Here is a 19,049-nt window from a genome sequence, read left to right on the forward strand (position 1 = left end):
ATTTAGTCCCATTATGATGACCTCAGCCATTCTGGGTCAGTGGTTTTAGCACCAACCTGGTCACGCTCCTCACTCTTGCTCTGACTTGGCTTGGGGACTAGACAAGGCAGCCCCCCAGGTGTCACTGGGACCTTGAGTTGACTGGCTCAGACACAGAATAGGACAGGCCTTGGGGCACAGCAGAGGGTGGAATCCATGCTAAGGGTCACCCAGTTGCACAAGAATGAATGAGAGATGTGTGCTCATCCCTGATCAACACATCACTGTTGCCGCCGGGCCAATAATAGAGCTATGTTGAGTAAAGAAAAAGAGAGCCTGGTATTTGGTACATGCTGCTCCCGCATGCTTTAATAAGCCTACACAGTTTAAGCAGGAAATGGCATGAATTTACACCATTACAGGGTAATTTTATGTATTTTAGTTAGCTCATAAAGCTTGTTTTTCCACTCACAGACGTCCCCCAGTGTTAGTTATGAATATGATATGGTTAATGAAGCAATGCAGACCATTTCAAAGTGTCTTGAGTTTTGTTTGCGTGTTCTACAGTCTTTTAAAGACTGGGATAGGCAATGTCACATCCGGAGCACCAAGTCTAGGTCCAAAAGGCTTCTTAACAATTTCTACCCCCAAGCCATGAGACTCCTGAACAGCTAATCATGGCTACCCAGACTATTTGCATTGCCACCCCACCCACTATTTTACGCTGCTGCTACTCTGTTTATTATCTATACATAGTCACTTTAACTCTACCCACATGTACATATTACCTCAATTACCTCGACTAACCGTCTTACAGTCGGATGCCAAGCAGTTGCCATACCAAGCGGTGATGCAGCCAGTCAAGATGCTCTCAATGGTGCGGTTATATAAACTTTTGAGGATCTGGGGACCCATGCCAAAGAAAATTCAGCCTCCTGATGGGGAAGAGGCCTCCTGTAGCTCAGTTGGTAGAGCATGGTGCTTGCAACGCCAGGGTTGTGGGTTCGTTTCCCACGGGGGGCCAGTATGAAAAATGTATGCACTCACTAACTGTAAGTCGCTCTGGATAAGAGCGTCTGCTAAATGACTAAAATGCAAATATAACATTTTCTAGATACAGTTTTTTTTTTCCATCTTGAAACTTTCTCTGTAAAGCTAACTTTCATCAAGATTTTATATGGTCTATAAATTGTTTCTTTACATTGTCAGTATCCTTTTACAGCATTATGATATCCATAACATCATAACGGTTGTAGATGTGATGCATATTGATGTACTGTATCATATCTTAGCTTCACAAGCTTGTGCACTCCCCCAATTTTGTGGACTTGTACTGGGATGTATTATTTAGACTTTTACTGAACCAATTGTTAATATCTTGATATATCTTTGTGTTCTAGCCAAGACTGGAAAATTTGGTGCCTTCAGAAAGTATTCATACCCAGAATGTATTCATACCCCATAATGACAAATAGAACAATTTTAAGACATTTTTACAAATCTATTGAAAATGAAACACAGAAATATGTACACTGCTCAAAAAATAAAGGGAACACTTAAACAACACAATGTAACTCCAAGTCAATCACACTTCTGTGAAATCAAACTGTCCACTTAGGAAGCAACATTGATTGACAATACATTTCACATGCTGTTGTGCAAATGGAATAGACAACAGGTGGAAATTATAGGCAATTAGCAAGACACCCCCAATAAAGGACTGGTTTTGCAGGTGGTGACCACAGACCACTTCTCAGTTCCTATGCTTCCTGGCTGATGTTTTGGTCACTTTTGAATGCTGGCGGTGCTTTCACTCTAGTGGTAGCATGAGACGGAGTCTACAACCCACACAATTGGCTCAGGTAGTGCAGCTCATCCAGGATGGCACATCAATGCGAGCTGTGGCAAGAAGATTTGCTGTGTCTGTCAGCGTAGTGTCCAGAGCATGGAGGCACTACCAGGAGACAGGCCAGTACATCAGGAGACGTGGAGGAGGCCGTAGGAGGGCAACAACCCAGCAGCAGGACTGCTACCTCCGCCTTTGTGCAAGGAGGAGCAGGAGGAGCACTGCCAGAGCCCTGCAAAATTACCTCCAGCAGGCCACAAATGTGCATGTGTCTGCTCAAACGGTCAGAAACAGACTCCATGAAGGTGGTATGAGGGCCCGACGTCCACAGGTGGGGGTTGTGCTTACAGCCCAACACCGTGCAGGACATTTGGCATTTGCCAGAGAACACCAAGATTGGCAAATTCGCTACTGGCGCCCTGTGCTCTTCACAGATGAAAGCAGGTTCACACTGAGCACATGTGACAGACGTGACAGAGTCTGGAGACGCCGTGGAGAACGTTCTGCTGCCTGCAACATCCTCCAGCATGACCGGTTTGCGGGTGGGTCAGTCATGGTGTGGGGTGACATTTCTTTGGGGGGCTGCACAGCCCTCCATGTGCTCGCCAGAGGTAGCCTGACTGCCATTAGGTACCGAGATGAGATCCTCAGACCCCTTGTGAGACCATATGCTGGTGCGGTTGGCCCTGGGTTCCTCCTAATGCAAGACAATGCTAGACCTCATGTGGCTGGAGTGTGTCAGCAGTTCCTGCAAGAGGAAGGCATTGATGCTATGGACTGGCCCGCCCGTTCCCCAGACCTGAATCCAATTGAGCATATCTGGGACATCATGTCTCGCTCCATCCACCAACGCCACGTTGCACCACAGACTGTCCAGGAGTTGCCGGATGATTTAGTCCAGGTCTGGGAGGAGATCCCTCAGGAGACCATCCGCCACCTCATCAGGAGCATGCCCAGGTGTTGTAGGGAGGTCATACAGGCACGTGGAGGCCACACACACTACTGATGCCTAATTTTGACTTGTTTTAGACATTATATCAAAGTTGGATCAGCCGTAGTGTGGTTTTCCACTTTAATTTTGGGCGACTCCAAATCCAGACCTCCATGGGTTGATAAATTTGATTTCCATTGATTATTTTTGTATTATTTTGTTGTCAGCCCATTCACCTTTTAAAGAAAAAAGTATTTAATTTGATTATTTCATTCATTCAGATCTGGATTATTTGAGTGTTCCTTTGTTTTTATAATTTTGTTTTCACACCCCTTGCTATGAAATCTCATTGAGCTCAGGTCATCCAATTTTCTTGGATCACCCGCGAAAAATTTTGTGTGTATCATTACTTTCAGAGTAATGCATTTTGTTTAACGCCTTGCCAATGATATTCAAATTATTATTACATTCTAAATTACGTGAGAAATGTGGACTTGCCTGTCTTAATATACTGAACAAAAATATAAAACGCAACAATTTCAAAGTTTCAGTTCATATAAAATCAGTCAATTTCAATAAGGTATTAGTCTATGGATTTCATATGATTGGAATAACTTTTGCATCTGTTCGTTAGTGTTACCTTTAAGTGTGGCTTGTTGGTCAGAAATCCACATATTTGGTGATGCTTTCCAGTGAATAGTTGAATCAGGCTTTAATGGTGGCCGTTGTTATCACTTGTGGATGTGCTTTGCTTGCCGCCTCTTGCGATTGGCCTTCTTGGTTGTCCATCTAGAGCCTGCTGAAATAGGATTTCTCGGATATGGACGGGACGGACATTTTCTAGCTTATCATGCTGAAACATGAGGTGATGGCAGCGGATGAATGGCACGACAATGGGCCTCAGGATCTCGTCACGGTATCTCTGTGCATTCAAATTGCCATCAATAAAATGCAATTGTGTTTGTTGTCCGTAGCTTATGCCTGCCCACACCATTACCCTACTGCCACCATGGGGCACTCCGTTCACAACGTTGACATCAGCAAACTGCTCGCCCACACGACGCCATACATGCTGTCTGCCATCTGCCCGGTACAGTTGAAACCGGGATTCATCCTGAAGAGCACACTTCTCCAGCATGCCAGTGGTCATTGAAGGTGAGCATTTGCCCACTGAAGTCAGTTACGACGCCAAACTGCAGTCAGGTCAAGACCCTGGTTAGGACGACGAGCATGTAGATGAGCTTCCCTGAGACGATTTCTGACAGTTTGTGCAGAAATGCTTAGGTTGTGCAAACCCACAGTTTCATCAGCTGTCCGGGTGGCTGGTCTCAAACGATCCCGCAGGTGAAGCCGGATGTAGAGGTCCTGGGCTGGCATGGTTACACGTGGTCTGCGGTTGAAACTGTACGATCTTTGTCCCCATGTGCAGTTGCAAATCGTAGTCTGGCTTTTTTATGGCGGTTTTGGAGCAGTGGCTTCTTCCTTGCTGAGCGGCCTTTCAGGTTATGTCGATATATGACTCGTTTTACTGTGGATATAGATACTTTTGTACCGGTTTCCGCCAGCATCTTCACAAGGTCCTTTGCTGTTGTACTGGGATTGATTTGCACTTTCCGCACCAAAGTACGTTCATCTCTAGGAGACAGAACACGTCTCCTTCCTGAGCGGTATGTCGGCTGTGTGGTCCCATGGTGTTTATCGATGCGCACTATTGTTTGTACAGATGAATGTGGTACCTTCAGGCGTTTGGAAATTGCTCCCAAGGATGAACCAGACTTGTGGAGGTCTAAAAAAAAATGTCTGAGGTCTTGGCTGATTTCTTTTGATTTTCCCATGATGTCAAGCAAAGATAGACATCACGATTGACTATGACTTTTCGAATCACCCAGTGTTGCTATCTGCAGAGTTAGCTCCAGGTAAATGTTGCAATTCTTCAGCCATTCCTGGACCTGTGACCAAAAACAAGCTACATATGGACAGTAACAAAATAAATTATCAAACTGACTGTCTCTTCGCAGCTAAATCTGCAGAGCTGGGAAGGTTGTATCCCCCATATATAAAAAACATTCTATTGGTTGCTAGAATTTGTTACATAATTAAAATTGTAAAATGCTACGTTTTGAATACGGCGTCGTTTTCCTTATCAGTTCATAAACAATGGAATCGGTACATTGAAAATCTCTTCCCAACTATTTTGCAATATATATGGCACAGCTGTCAATTTTGGGTCATTAAATGAAACGGGTATAGATTTTTTTATTTATCATAATTTTAGTTAACCAATTTTGGTTTTTAATGCAGGGCCGACAGACAAGTTCCTTATATTTTCCCCCTTCCAAATGCCTCTTCCATGTTTGCGGTAATGCTGCAATTAGTTGGTTGTAAGTTTGGGTAGAGCAGACATTTCCATATATCTTTCATAGCTGCATGTGACATAACTCCACCAGTCCTATGTATGACATCATTTACAAAGATTATACCTTTTTTAAAGACATGGGTTAACATGATCAAATGTTTAAGCTTGACAATATCTGTCTATAAGCTATTTCTAAAACAAACTTCAAGAATAGATATTCTGAGTGTGCTTCGGTGTGTCTCCTAGTCCTGCTTTGTCCTGCAGAAGAGTGGTTAAATTCAGTGTCCTAAAATAACTGGGTAAGAGGAGTCTGGACATGTCTACTCCTTCTTCAACGCAGTGAAAAACACACCTAGGTGTTCCAGGTGTAGGCCTACTTCAAACTTGGAATACAACGTGTCAAAACAAAGCACTTTAGAAACACACAGTGATCAATGACTCCCATAAAAAGGAAAGGACAGTTTGGTGCGTGTGGTAGTCCGATAAGTGCAGAGAGGTAGCTAGCCAGGGGAACACAGCCCAGTTGGTGTGGGTGAAGGTGCATTCCTCATGGTCCATCTGGCACATGTTGCTACCCAGCCAGTTAAACTTGCATAACAACAACGCTAGCAAGCTAAACAGGGACATGCTGCTAATGTTGCCTTTCCTAGTGCTGCATCATGTATGTATGTATGTATGTATGTATGTATGTATGTATGTAGCTGAGAGGCCCAACAACACCTCAAAAGTAAAAAAGTTTTGGTGCTATTTTCCAAGCATTTACTCTCTGCCTCACTCACTGTGACTCTCAGCTTTCACCAGCAGACAAACAGCCTGGTCTGGCCTTGCACATACCACGGAAACATGATACAGTAAAAACAGGCCAGTATAGGGCCTTTAAAAACTTGAACACTACTGTATGCTTGTGTGTGAGAACTATTTGAGACAGGCTTTTATTGTTAAAAAGGTCCCGAACAGTCAGTCATTCTAATTCCCATGTAAAATAGCCTTTTGAGGGACAAAACTTTCACCCATAACATTTGTTTTCGATAGAAATGCTCAATTTACCAGGAAAAGACAGGCTAGGCGGGACCTTATATTCATGAGCTCGCCTTGACTGACAGCTCTTTGAAATGCCTATGTCAAACAACTTGGATGCAATATCATGTTACCATTGGTGTATTAATATGAGAGAGTTAGTGATGTCACTATCCCCTTAATAATCCTGCCTCCTTAATACAAGTGTTTGACACAGGGGAGGGGACCAGTAACTTTATGATCAAAGTCATTTTTTATACTTTGGTCATCATACTTTGATCTGGTTTCATCCAAATAACATCAAATGTCATGAAAAACATGATTTTGACTGTTCATGACCTTTAAAATCGAAGAGACTGCTGTAAAAATGAGGTATAAATGGACTGAGGGTGAGAGAGTCAGCGTAGTTATGTATATCTTTGGAGGTGTTAAGATGCCTCTGGTATGACATTGGCAGTTGGCACTAGGCTACCCCATATCACGTGATCCAACTGTAACATGAAACACAAGCCAGGGCATGGAAGGCATGCACACGCGCACACACAGATCATTAGAAATGTGGTTAGGATATACAGTGCATTCAGAAAGTATTCAGACCTTCACTTTTTTCACATTTTGTTCAGTAATAGCCCCCCTATCAATCTACACACATTACCCCATAACCACAAAGCAAAAACAGGTTTTTAGAAATGTTTGCACACAAATATTTCAGTTTTACATAAGTATTCAGACCCTTTACTCAGTACTTTGTTGAAGCACCTTTGGCAGTGACTACAGCCTTGAGTCTCCTTGTGTATGACGCTACAAGCTCGGCACACCTGTATTTGAGGAGTTTCTTCCATTATTTTCTGTAAATCCTCTCAAGCTCTGTAAGGTTGGATGGGGAGTGTCGCTGCACAGCTATATTTAGGTCTCTCCAGAGATGTTCGGTCGGGTTCAAGTCCAGGCTCTGGCTGGGCCACTCAAGGACATTCAGAGTTGTCCCGAAGCCACTCCTGCATTGTCTTGGCTGTGTGCCTAGGGTCAGTGTCCTGTTGGAAGGTGAACCTTCGCCCCCATCTGAGGTCTTGAGCAGGTTTTCGTCAATGATCTCTCTGTACTTTGCTCCCTTCATCTTTCCCTCGATCCTGACTAGTCTCCCAGTCCCTGCCGCTGAAAAACATCCCCACAGCATGATGCTGCCACCGCCATTCTTGGCCAGGTGATGAGCGGTACCTGGTTTCCTCCAGACGTGACGCTTGCCATTCACGCCAAAGAGATCAATCTTGGTTTCATCAGACCAGAGAATCTTGTTTCTCATGGTCAAAGTCCTTTAGGGGCCTTTTGGCAAACTCCAAGCGGGCTGTCATGTGCCTTTTACTGAGTAGTGGCTCCCGTCTGGCCACTCTACCATAAAGGCCTGATTGGTGGAGAGCTGCAGAGATGGTTGTCCTTCTGGAAGGTTCTCCCATCTCCACAGAGGAACTCTGGAGCTCTGTCAGTGCAACCATCGGGTTCTTGGTCACCTCCCTGACCAAGGGCCTTTCTCCCCCGATTGCTCAGTTTGGCCGGGTGGCCAGCTCTAGGAAGAGTCTTGGTGCTAACAAAACTTCTTCCATTTAGAAATGGAGGCCACTGTGTTCTTGGGGACCTTCAATGCTGCAGACATTTTTTGGTACCCTTCCCCAGATCTGTGCCTTGACACAATCCTATGTCGGAGCTATACGGTCAATTTCGTCGACCTCATGGCTTGGTTTTTGCTCTGACATGCACTGTCAACTGTGGGACCTTATATAGACAGCTGTGTGCCTTTCCAAATCATGTCCAATCAATTGAATTTACCACAGGTGGACTCCAATCAAGTTGTAGAAACATCAAGGATGATCAATGGAAACAGGATGCACCTGAGCTCAATTTTGAGACTCATAGCAAAGGGTCTGAATACTTATGTAAATAAGGTATCTTTTTTTTTTCCATGAGGAAAATGTTATATTTTATCCATTTTAGAATAAGGCTGTAACCTAACAAATTTTTGAAAAAGCGAAGGGGCCAGAATAAGAATGCACTGTAAAAACTATTCAGGGACTTTGTAAATATTACCCCAACAAATCTAGAAATGCAGGTTTCCGGTTTGACTTCAATATTTAAATACCTTACCTATTTTTAGAGTGTTCAAAAATGCATGACATTTGAAAATGCAAATTCAATTGAATATAATGAAAAATCTGAATGATTATTTTGGAGTAAAAAAAATTGTTTAATTTACTCAATTTTTATAATATTTTCTATCAACGTAAGAATTAAGTTCTTACAATTTATCATTTGGCTCTGTTTTTTTAGAAGATTGTGGGTAATTGAAAAATGTCAGACTATGATTATTTTACAGAAATAAAATGATATTTCTATATTAGTAGTAAGCAGTTTGTGCTATGAGGTGTAATGGATCATGATGAACGGATATCAAAACCGTCGGACAAATTGACGCTCAAAGATGACAACACCCATTCCCAACAATCGACAAGGTCATGCGCACAAATGCAGCATCCTACAATGCCTGCAGCTCTACCTCCACTTAGGCTACTGCTAGTGGATTTAGTACTATGCTCAACAATGCCTGCGAAAGTAGGTTAAAATGGCTAATAATCAAAAACAGAAAACAATGTTAAACAATAAAACACACGGCCAAGGCAACAAAGGAGTGGCTCAAGAAGAAGCACATTAAGGTCCTTAATCCCATAGAAAATCTGTGGAGGGAGCTGAAGGTTCAAGTTGCCAAACGTCAGCCTCAAAACCTTAATGACTTGGAGAAGATCTGCAAAGAGGAGTGGAACAAAATCCCTCCTGAGATGTGTGCAAACCTGGTGGCCAACTACAAGAAACGTCTGACCTCTGATTGCCAACAAGGGTTTTGCCACCAAGTACTAAGTCATGTTTTGCAGAGGGGTCAAATACTTATTTCCCTCATTAAAATACAAATCAATTTATAACATTTTTGACATGCCTTTTTCTGGATTTATTTTTTGTTATTCTGTCTCTCACTGTTCAAATAAACCTACCATTAAAATTATAGACTGATCATGTCTTTGTCAGTGGGCAAACGTACAAAATCAGCAGGGGATCAAATACTTTTTTCCCTCACTGTATATTATAATTCATGTTGGAAATACTCAAAAAGTTGATGCAAATAGTTAATTTTTTTAAACTATTGGAACTAGCACAATATTTGCTAGTCTCTAGACCTATGCAAGTTGGATAATGCAGAACACTTTTCACAAAGAAGTAGAGATGATAATGGGGAAATTGATTCTTCTAGTCCAGTCAGTGCTGCTCCCCTTCCTGAACAACAAGTACCAGGCGATGAGGCAACACTCATGATGTGTTGATCATTGCATATAAAAGCTGCTGATTCAATTTTGGGTCTATGAATCCCTTGTCAAAACACAGTCTGTCAGAGATGTTTGATCCCCTGTATCTTACGGATACAGCCCTGATCTGGATTATCTTAGCCTAGGCTATATTTAAATCCAGTTGCCTATTCTATCCCACCACCACAATGGCCTAAATACTTAATACCGCAGCCAAAACATGTTTTAATTGACCAATTAAATAGTCTTCTTTTTTCATGATTCTAAAGAGAGTGTGTTATCACTAGGCCTACTCCAGCCCACTCAAACTAAACTACATTTAGCGCCTATTGATGAAAGGATCTTCTTCCAGAGGGACTTTTTTAATGCTCGGTCTGAACGTTAAAACACATTGCTTGCGGGATGGTTTGGAAACAAAGTATCCTTTCATATCAGCAACAAATAAATTACTACACACCTTTACAGGTTAAGGTTATTATTATTTATTTTATTTTACTAGGCAAGTCAGTTAAAAACGAATTCTGATTTAAAATGACGGCCTACCCAAGCCAAACCGGACGACGCTGGGCCAATTGTGCGCCGCCCTATGGAACTCCCAATCACGGCCGGATTGTGATCCAGCCTGGAATCGAACCAGGGTCTGTATACTCTAAAAATTAGGGGTTCAACAAGGGTTCTTCTAAGATCCTCAAAGTTCTTTGAAGTGCAGGCACTTAACTGAACAATGTAAAGATTAACTCCTTAATTTAAGGTAAGGGTTGTCCCTTGTAGGATCTAAATTGATAGATGGTATCATCATAAAACCAATATCTTTTCATATTTGTGCAAAACAGAAAATAGATACAATTCAATGGATATCAATCAACAAAGAGGTAAGAATATGTATGCTATAAGAATATGTTGAAGGCTAGCTGTATTGGGTGCAAATGACTGAACTGCTCACTTTTGTGTCTGTGTCTGCAGGTTTACAGACGAGGAGGCATACAAAGGTATGTCAATTGGTATTGGTATGTTATGCAGATCACATTTACCATCCTCCTCCCTTACCTCTTCAATGAAAATCCCATAGGCCTCTACATTATGGACAAGGTATGTGTATAAAAACCATTATCAAAATGGTTTTTTTCATTCACATTTACCACAAATACCAAGGTATGAGTACTGTCATGTGCATGTTTTGTTAATCATCTGTATAATTAATATTTTTTGGATTCACAGACTTCACCCTCCCTACACCTCTGATGAATATAACAGGAAACCTGTTTGATCACCATGCACTGCAAAATCATTCTGGCTATGGATACGGAGAACATCAGACATTAACATCAACATGCCAGAGGATACAGTGGGTGGAAAAAAGTATTTAGTCAGCCACCAATTGTGCAAGTTCTCCCACTTAAAAAGATGAGGCCTGTAATTTACATCATAGGTACACGTCAACTATGACAGACAAAATGAGAAAAAAAATCCAGAAAATCACATTGTAGGATTTTATATGAATTTATTTGCAAATTATGGTGGAAAATACGTATTTGGTCAATAACAAAAGTTTCTCAATACTTTGTTATATACCCTTTGTTGGCAATGATGGAAGGAGGTTTTCACTCAAAATCTCACGATACATGGTCCCATTCATTCTTTCCTTTACACGGATCAGTCGTCCTGGTCCCTTTGCAGAAAAACAGCCCCAAAGCATGATGTTTCCACCCCCATGCTTCACAGTAGGTATGGTGTTCTTTGGATGCAACTCAGCATTATTTGTACTCCAAACACGAAGAGTTGAGTTTTTACCAAAAAGTTATATTTTGGTTTCATCTGACCATATGACATTCTCCCAATCCTCTTCTGGATCATCCAAATACACTCTAGCAAACTTCAGACGGGCCTGGACATGTACTGGCTTAAGCAGGGGGACATGTCTGGCACTGCAGGATTTGAGTCCCTGGCGGCGTAGTGTGTTACTGATGGTAGGCTTTGTTACTTTGGTCCCAGCTCTCTGCAGGTCATTCCCTAGGTCCCCCTGTGTGGTTCTGGGATTTTTGCTCACCGTTCTTGTGATCATTTTGACCCCACGGGGTGAGATCGAGGGAGATTATCAGTGGTCTTGTATGTCTTCCATTTCCTAATAATTGCTCCCACAGTTGATTTCTTCAAACCAAGGTGCTTACCTATTGCAGATTCAGTCTTCCCAGCCTGGTGCAGGTCTACAATTTTGTTTCTGGTGTCCTTTGACAGCTCTTTGGTCTTGGCCATAGTGGAGTTTGGAGTGTGACTGTTTGAGGTTGTGGACAGGTGTCTTTTATACTGATAACAAGTTCAAACAGGTGCCATTAATAAAGGTAACGAGTGGAGGACAGAGGAGCCTCTTAAAGAAGAAGTTACAGGTCTGTGAGAGCCAGAAATCTTGCTTGTTTGTAGGTGACCAAATACTTATTTTCCACCATAATTTGCAAATAAATTCATTAAAAATCCTACAATGTGATTTTCTGGGGGAAAAAATCTCATTTTGTCTGTCATAGTTGACGTGTACCTATGATGAAAATTACAGGCCTCTCATCTTTTTAAGTGGGAGAACTTGCACAATTGGTGGCTGACTAAATACTTTTTTCCCCCACTGTATACCCATTGGACCCATTGGCTCTGCTGGGAGTTTACCTTATATTTTGATTTTTTTATTCTGCTTTGCCACTAAAATCCTAATAAAACACTGACAACTAAAATATTGTGGTATTGTTGTTATTGTTAAGCGTACTATAATAATATGCCATTTAGCAGACGCTTTTATCCAAAGCGACTTACAGTCATGTGTGCATACATTTTTTACATATGGGTGGTCCCGGGGATCGAACCCACTACCCTGGCGTTACAAGCTCCATGCTCTACCAATTGAGCTACAGAGTACTACTACTACTACTACTACTAATAATAATAATAAGAGAGGGGGGAGTAGTTCAAAAATTAACCACAAAAAGGTTATTCAAACGATTCTTTGAAGATCCATTAAAAGGGGTTCTTTGAAGAACCCTTTTAAAGAGTTATTCGAAGAAGTTATGGAGGTTCCCCCACAGTTTCAATATGAAGAACCCCTAAAGGATCCTCCAGGAACCTTTATTTTTTTGAGTGTAGTGACGCCTCTAGCACTGAGATGCAGTGCTGCGCCACTCGGGAGCACCTCGGCTTAGTGTACACATGGCCATATCTCCATGTTACAGTGCTTGTTTACAGAAAATAGAGGTGACCACCTGTGCTAATTAGCAGTCTAGCGTGCTCCGAACACCTATGTGTAAGCGTAACTGGGGAACTGTAGTTTTGACGGAAGGAGGCACAAATAGCTGTATGGATCTGTGCAAAACCGCTACATTAAGTGTAGATTTTTTATTTGAACTATTATTTCTCGTTGATGTCGAAAGCCGTATCGCAAGCAATTCTAAATATTAAAACCGAGCGTCAGGCTTGTAGTTCCCTCCATAGGATCAGCTGAGAACCCTTACAGTCCAGGTGGCAGATAATGGACCCTATCAGATATTTATGTAGTTGATGCGGTATATTAACCAGGGCTTGGAACCAAAATTATTTTCCACTTGTTTCCTTCTGAACAGAACCATTATTTTTGTTGGTTCCGTTCCGACCAGCAAAATAAAAGTTCTGAAACGGTTCGAACCCTCCAAAAATAACAGTTTATATCGTTCCTTTTGAAACATCTGAAATCATTTTTTAAAAACATTTAGCTCAATTTAAAATTGCTTTAAAAATTTGTGCGGATAGAGCAGCTTGCTATGGAGCGGGTGAGCTATTTACATGCATTGGACAGACGAGTATAGGGCGCGGGAAGTGACTGGAATTTTGCGGGTGGAGGAGGCTTGGCTTAAAGCGCTGGGCATCTTGTTGTTGTTATGACATGCATTATCTGAATTCAGCTTACTAGCTTACTATTATATGTATTTCTGGCATTGAGAAATAACCGCTACACGACATTTAAGAGGGGAATCTGTAAAAGGCAAACCACACCGGCCACATTGCATGCATGAGCGATAACAAACGCGTTATTTCATCATTTCACCCACACTGCTTGCGAGTGTCTGCATATCCAAGCACTAAAATAGAACTTGGTTTTATTTCAGATGCTCCACGCGCTGAATGTTTCATGTGTATTTCGACCTGCCCCTAAATTAATATAATTGATTCACAATTGATTTTGGTATTTTAACCTGCGTGTCACGATCACGTCTGGTGGGGATAGACAAAATCAACATGCAGACGCACGCACGTAGTCAGCATGCAAGCCCCATTGGGCCCCCTTCGGTTCTCAAGAGCTAGGCCTACTCTAGAGAAAGAGGACCACTGTGGTAAAGTTCTGAGTTCTCCAGAGGTTGCCCATTGTTTTATGGCTTATGCTTGAGAGTAGCTGGTGCAACTGTCTGGCAATTGTACTTGACCCATTTAAAATGGATCATGAATCAGGTGGTACCATACCTCCACATCCTTGCAAATGAAAGAATACACACTGAGTATACAAAACATTAAGAACACCTACTCTTTCCATGACAGTCTAACCAGGTGAAAGCTATGATGGGGAGGAGACAGGTTAAAGGAGGATTTTTTTTTAAGCCTTGAGATGACATGGATTGCGTATGTGTGCCATTCAGAGGGTGAATGGGCAAGACAAAATATTTAAGTGCCTTTGAACGGGGTATGGTAGAAGGTGCCAACGCAATATTAGGAAGGTGTTGTTAATGTTTTGTACATTCAGTGTAGGTCATCATTTAGGGGAAATTGACGTTTTTAAAACTTGAGTGTAGGCAAACACCTGTAAAGCATAACGGCAATTCTGACAGTGACACACCTGTAAGTAAATTATGACAACCTACCTGGTTTGGGTCGTTCGCCCTGAAGACATGGCATGTCATCTCCGACTTGGGGTTGTCGGGCTGGCTCCGGATAAGGTAGGCGAAATAGGTGAGGTCATTACTGTTGTGGATGAACCGCGAGATAAACTGTACTTTATGCTCAAAGATGAAGACGGACGAGTTGGTGGCATTGTTGGCGGGGATACATCGAATTAACGGCGGCGTGAGCACTAGCTGAACTTCCCTGGCCTGGACAGGACCCGTCTCGCGTCCAGACTCGTTCTTCTCACTTTTCCTTCGGATCTCCGCCACCAGCCACGGCAACATAGGCAGGGTAGTCCGCCTGTCCAAAGAGGACCAGCCGATGTACCAGAGGGAAAACCTTTTAATATCTGGCTTCTCTTTGTCATCCCGACCCGCCATCTCTGTTTAATTAGGACAATGGAGAGAATAAACTATTCAAAGCCTAATTGTTAAATTCAATGATACAGCCCCTAATAATCGATTAGTAACATTCGATAATCAATAATGTATCAATGTTGTGCTGTGCCCAATTCACCTGCAAAACCAATTGGCTAGATACACCTTTAAATATCTATATGGCAACAATTAATAACCCATAATTCACGAAGTCCTTGTTGAGGAGAGAAAGTTATTGCAACAAAGACAGCATGCGTTCCTCGTGTCGTTAGAAACAACTGCAGCACTCGCTGCCCAGATTGTCACAGGGTGGTGGCTGATATTGTTTGTTCTTCCACTGGAGTCATCAATTTGTAGAAAACTTTACTGCCGAAACCATCGAAATGACAGCTCCGTTTGGTGTTTACTTGTGTTGCAAAGTAACTATTTGCACAAGGACCGAGCTTTTCAAACAGTGTTGAGTTTGTCCAGTGTGCTAAATCGTGGCATCTGGAGCGATGTGTAAACATTGAACGGCCCGGGAAAAACAGACTTTTCAACTGGCTTTCCCAAAACCGCAGTGACAACGAGAGAATATATGTTCCTTTGCAAAGAAAAGCCGTCCTTCACGAGTCTGTCTGTATGTCAGTTGTCACCGAAAAGCTCCACGTTGTTGTGTTTATTTAGCGTTCTCTTCGATGTCGTGGTGAGACTGCTAGACCCACCATTCATTCACGGACTGGCCGTGCGCGAGAAAGATAGAACAATGAGACAGATATTTCACTAGATGTTTAAATGTGAAGCATCCGCTTGGCAGTTCCACTCACTACCAAATATGATAGTGAGAGGAAGCCCACTTGCGGGGCAGTGGAGAAGATGGACCGAGAGATTTGGCCGACATTCTGCAAATTCTCATCGATGAAACATTTAATCTCAATACAGTTATGTTCCCAAAACTAGAATATGTTATGAACATAGTGGACAAATGTTTGTAGACTTTGCAAACGTTTTAAAAAATCGCGTTGTTTGGAAAGAGTGCCAAAGCGAATCGAGTTATTGCACACGCGCACTTCACGTAGTAGGCGTTCCCTATAGGAAATATGCAGATGATTGTAGAACGCGCCAATAGGATCTCGCTAGCTCGTGCTTGGCTCTGCCCCCTCCTTGCTTGTTCTGCTCACGATGGCTCATTTGTTCCCATTGGAAACGACTGGCTGTGGACTATCTTGGTTCAGTTATCAAAATCTTTGGAGAAACCCTCAAACACCCACCTACTAGTCACATGTGCGCAAGGAGTGGGCTATGCCACTTCAACAAATGGCAGGAGAGAACGCATGTGACAGGGCACCCACATTAAAGGGGCTATCTGTAGTTCAAACAATAACAATGTGAAACCCCGCCACTGATTAGGTAAACAGCTGAGGGATGGGGCTGGAGAAATGTAACCACTCTGAAACTCATGGACAGAGCTATGGATACTGATCATGCATGACTGACCATGCATGATATCAAAATGAGTTTTAAAGGAGCTCAAATTAAAATCAAATGTATTTGTCACATGCTTATTAGTAAACAACAGGTGTAGACAGTGAAATGCTTACTTACGGCCCTTCCCCACAATGCAGAGAGAGAGAATGTCCAGTGTTTCCAGATTTCTATGAAATATGATCTATACTTACATTTACGTCATTGTAATACTTAATTACAATATGAGTGAAATAGGTAATTAAGTTAGTTAAAAAACAGATTTTCTATGTTTGAATTGTATGGGTGTACCCCAACAACAGAATGGTGTGGGCATATACCGGTGTTATGAGACTGATGGTTTCTATGGTAGTGGCTAGATGGAGTACAGGTCCATTTAGTTGTCGCGTCGGGGTCAGGAGTTGTTGACAACTACCATTTTAGCTCAGCCTAACCTTAACCCTTTTCCTAACCTTAACCCTTTTCCTAACCTTAATCTCATTCTCCTAACCTGCTGTGTTAGTTCTGCTAATCTGCTGCAAGTAGTGCCGGGTGAATAATCAGGAGGGAAATGGCTTAACAGTAACATGTATAATAAACATAGAAAACCGCAGAACATTAACTAGAACAAAGGAGCACATGGCATAACACACAGAGCATGAACATCATCAAAAAGGGATAACATAGACTAGAGATCTGGCAGCATAATACATAGCATTTCCTGGTTGCTAAAATTCTAATAGTTCTCCTCATTTCAGTTTATGTGACAAAACAAGCAAGTATAGTGTAGCAGGGGTACGCAACTCTTACCCTACGAGGTCCGGAGCCTGCTGGTGTTCTGTTCTACCTGATAATTAATTGCACAAACCTCGTGTCCAGGTCTAAATCAGTCCCTGATTAGAGGGGAACAATGAAAAAATGCAGTGGAACTGGCTTTGAGGTCCAGAGTTGAGTTTGAGGGGGGTAGAGAATCATTCTATCACCTAAACGGCTGTGGAATATAAGTAAAAGACGCAAAAACAAAACTTAAGAACGGGAAGAATATAAATAGTGCACAGAGAAGAGATCTACCGCGTCTTAGACTTTCAATGAAAGTGACATATCTATAACACATTTCTATGTGAATTTGGTCAGGTCGCCCAAAAAGTTACATATTGCACTCCTACAATATAATGACAAAAAGCACTTATTCTTTCATTCACAAAAGGAAGGGAGAATATGCCGTGCCGTGGCATCACCATGAAAGCATTGCTAGCGTTCAGGAGGAGAGAAGGTGGTTATATGGCAAGGTAAGGAGTGAGAAAAAGTCTGAGGATGGGGGATTTAGGCGTGGGAACAGGTCAGCAATCAGCTCATTTTCTTCTTACCACTGTATATATTTGGGGATTCCTCCTCTGTAAACGTCATTTGCCAGATGATGCACTAGTGGACAAGGAGGCTACGTTTACACAGACATCCCAATGCTGATATTTTTTTCACTAATTTGTCTTTTGACCAATCAGATCAGTTATTTTACCAATAACTGGGCAAAAGCTCAGAATTGGGCTTCCTCTGTAAACTCAGCTGAAGAGTCTCATTTCATACAAGCTCATTTGTTTCCACATTTCCTCACCTCCCCTCATCTCCTCGATTACCATTGACCTTTTTCAAAAGGAGGCGAGGAGAGGACGGAGGAGAGGAAACGAGGAGTCAAGCAAATCCAATTGAGAATCTCCCTAAATCAAATGCGCTTCTCAAATTGAACCATAATCTGCGGCACCCATTCATATTGTCAACAAGGCAGCAACATTCAGAAACACACAACATGTATTTTCCATAAAATGTATGTTTGAATTTTCTAACAACTTTTTCTTGGGAATCCAGAAAGCATGTCTTATCTTATCAAGAGCAAACAACACTTTTCCATGTGAAAACTCAGAGTCCTAAGTCTAATCCATGTGAGTCGATTTTGAAATACAGTGGCATTTGCGTCCCTCGCCTTTGCAACCATTAAAAACACTAAAATGACAAATATATATACAAAAACATGTATGATGTGTAACTATGTAATAGAAGTCAGATCCGCAGCCACTCCGAATTTAGTATGTGTACCTAATGTTATGATATGGGGGGTAGTTTAGTGTTAGCACACAGGTAGGCAACACTATTCAGGAAACACTCCATCCCCCAGGTGGCAGCACCAACTGGGTCAAGGGTTGTGCTATACCAGGAAGCCTTTATAATTACTCCACTGTGGTCAATTAAGGTGATGGTCAATCAGTGCCAGTTTGGAGAGCCGTGAGGCTACTGGTTTTGGTGGCCATGTGAGGCCTTTCATTTGGTTTTGAATCTTTCGTTTAGGCATGCCTTTTTGTGGTTTTCTTTTTGTTTACGTTTATTTTGGGTCACTACTTTGAACTGCTACTAATTTTATTGGACTGGCCGACCAAGCAGTCAAGACAGAGCTGGCCCTGGACCCAAGGTAAGGTCGCTGTCTCCTGGGTACGTGCAGTCAACAGCTGGTCGCATATGCTTACTTCTCATATTTTGCACACATTCAATCAGGTTACAGACCATGTAGCTAGGCCTAAGATGCCTAGAAAACAAAAGGCCTCATGGCTACCAAAACCAGCAGCCTCATAGCTCAAGTGTTTGAATACCCGCCAAAACCCATTTGAATCTGCTGTTGTTTTCTCAAAGGAACAGTACATTCTTGGACGAACATGGGCAGCCATGTATAGAGGGTATGTGTGAGTGTTCCATTAATTGATACAGCTAGCTAGATTTAGCAACAAAAAAAATTGACAGCCATGCTGCCATAGGGAAGTTTTTATCTGAGGCCTGAAACCAGATGTCATGGTTGCAAGCTCCCTTACTCCCAAAAATA

General features: G+C 42.2%; 1 protein-coding gene across 2 annotated transcripts in view; it reads right to left on the bottom strand.

Moving 5' to 3' along the window:
• LOC121536603 (TBC1 domain family member 4) overlaps positions 1 to 15,461 on the bottom strand; it is a 154,765-nt gene extending 139,304 nt beyond the window's left edge. Inside the window, exons 1-2 of one of the 2 annotated variants that reach the window (XM_041844002.2) lie at positions 14,880 to 15,461; positions 14,342 to 14,745 (exon numbers count right to left, since the gene is read on the bottom strand). In XM_041844002.2, the coding sequence (XP_041699936.1) occupies positions 14,342 to 14,743 (402 nt within the window). In that variant the 5' untranslated portion in view covers positions 14,744 to 14,745; positions 14,880 to 15,461. Of the gene's footprint in view, positions 1 to 14,341 lie in introns of both variants that reach the window. The other variant, XM_041844003.2, reaches the window with a different exon arrangement.
• Between the last annotated feature and the right edge of the window lie 3,588 nt (positions 15,462 to 19,049).

The sequence above is a fragment of the Coregonus clupeaformis genome, chromosome 23, assembly GCF_020615455.1.
Source record: "Coregonus clupeaformis isolate EN_2021a chromosome 23, ASM2061545v1, whole genome shotgun sequence".
NCBI lineage: Eukaryota > Metazoa > Chordata > Actinopteri > Salmoniformes > Salmonidae > Coregonus > Coregonus clupeaformis.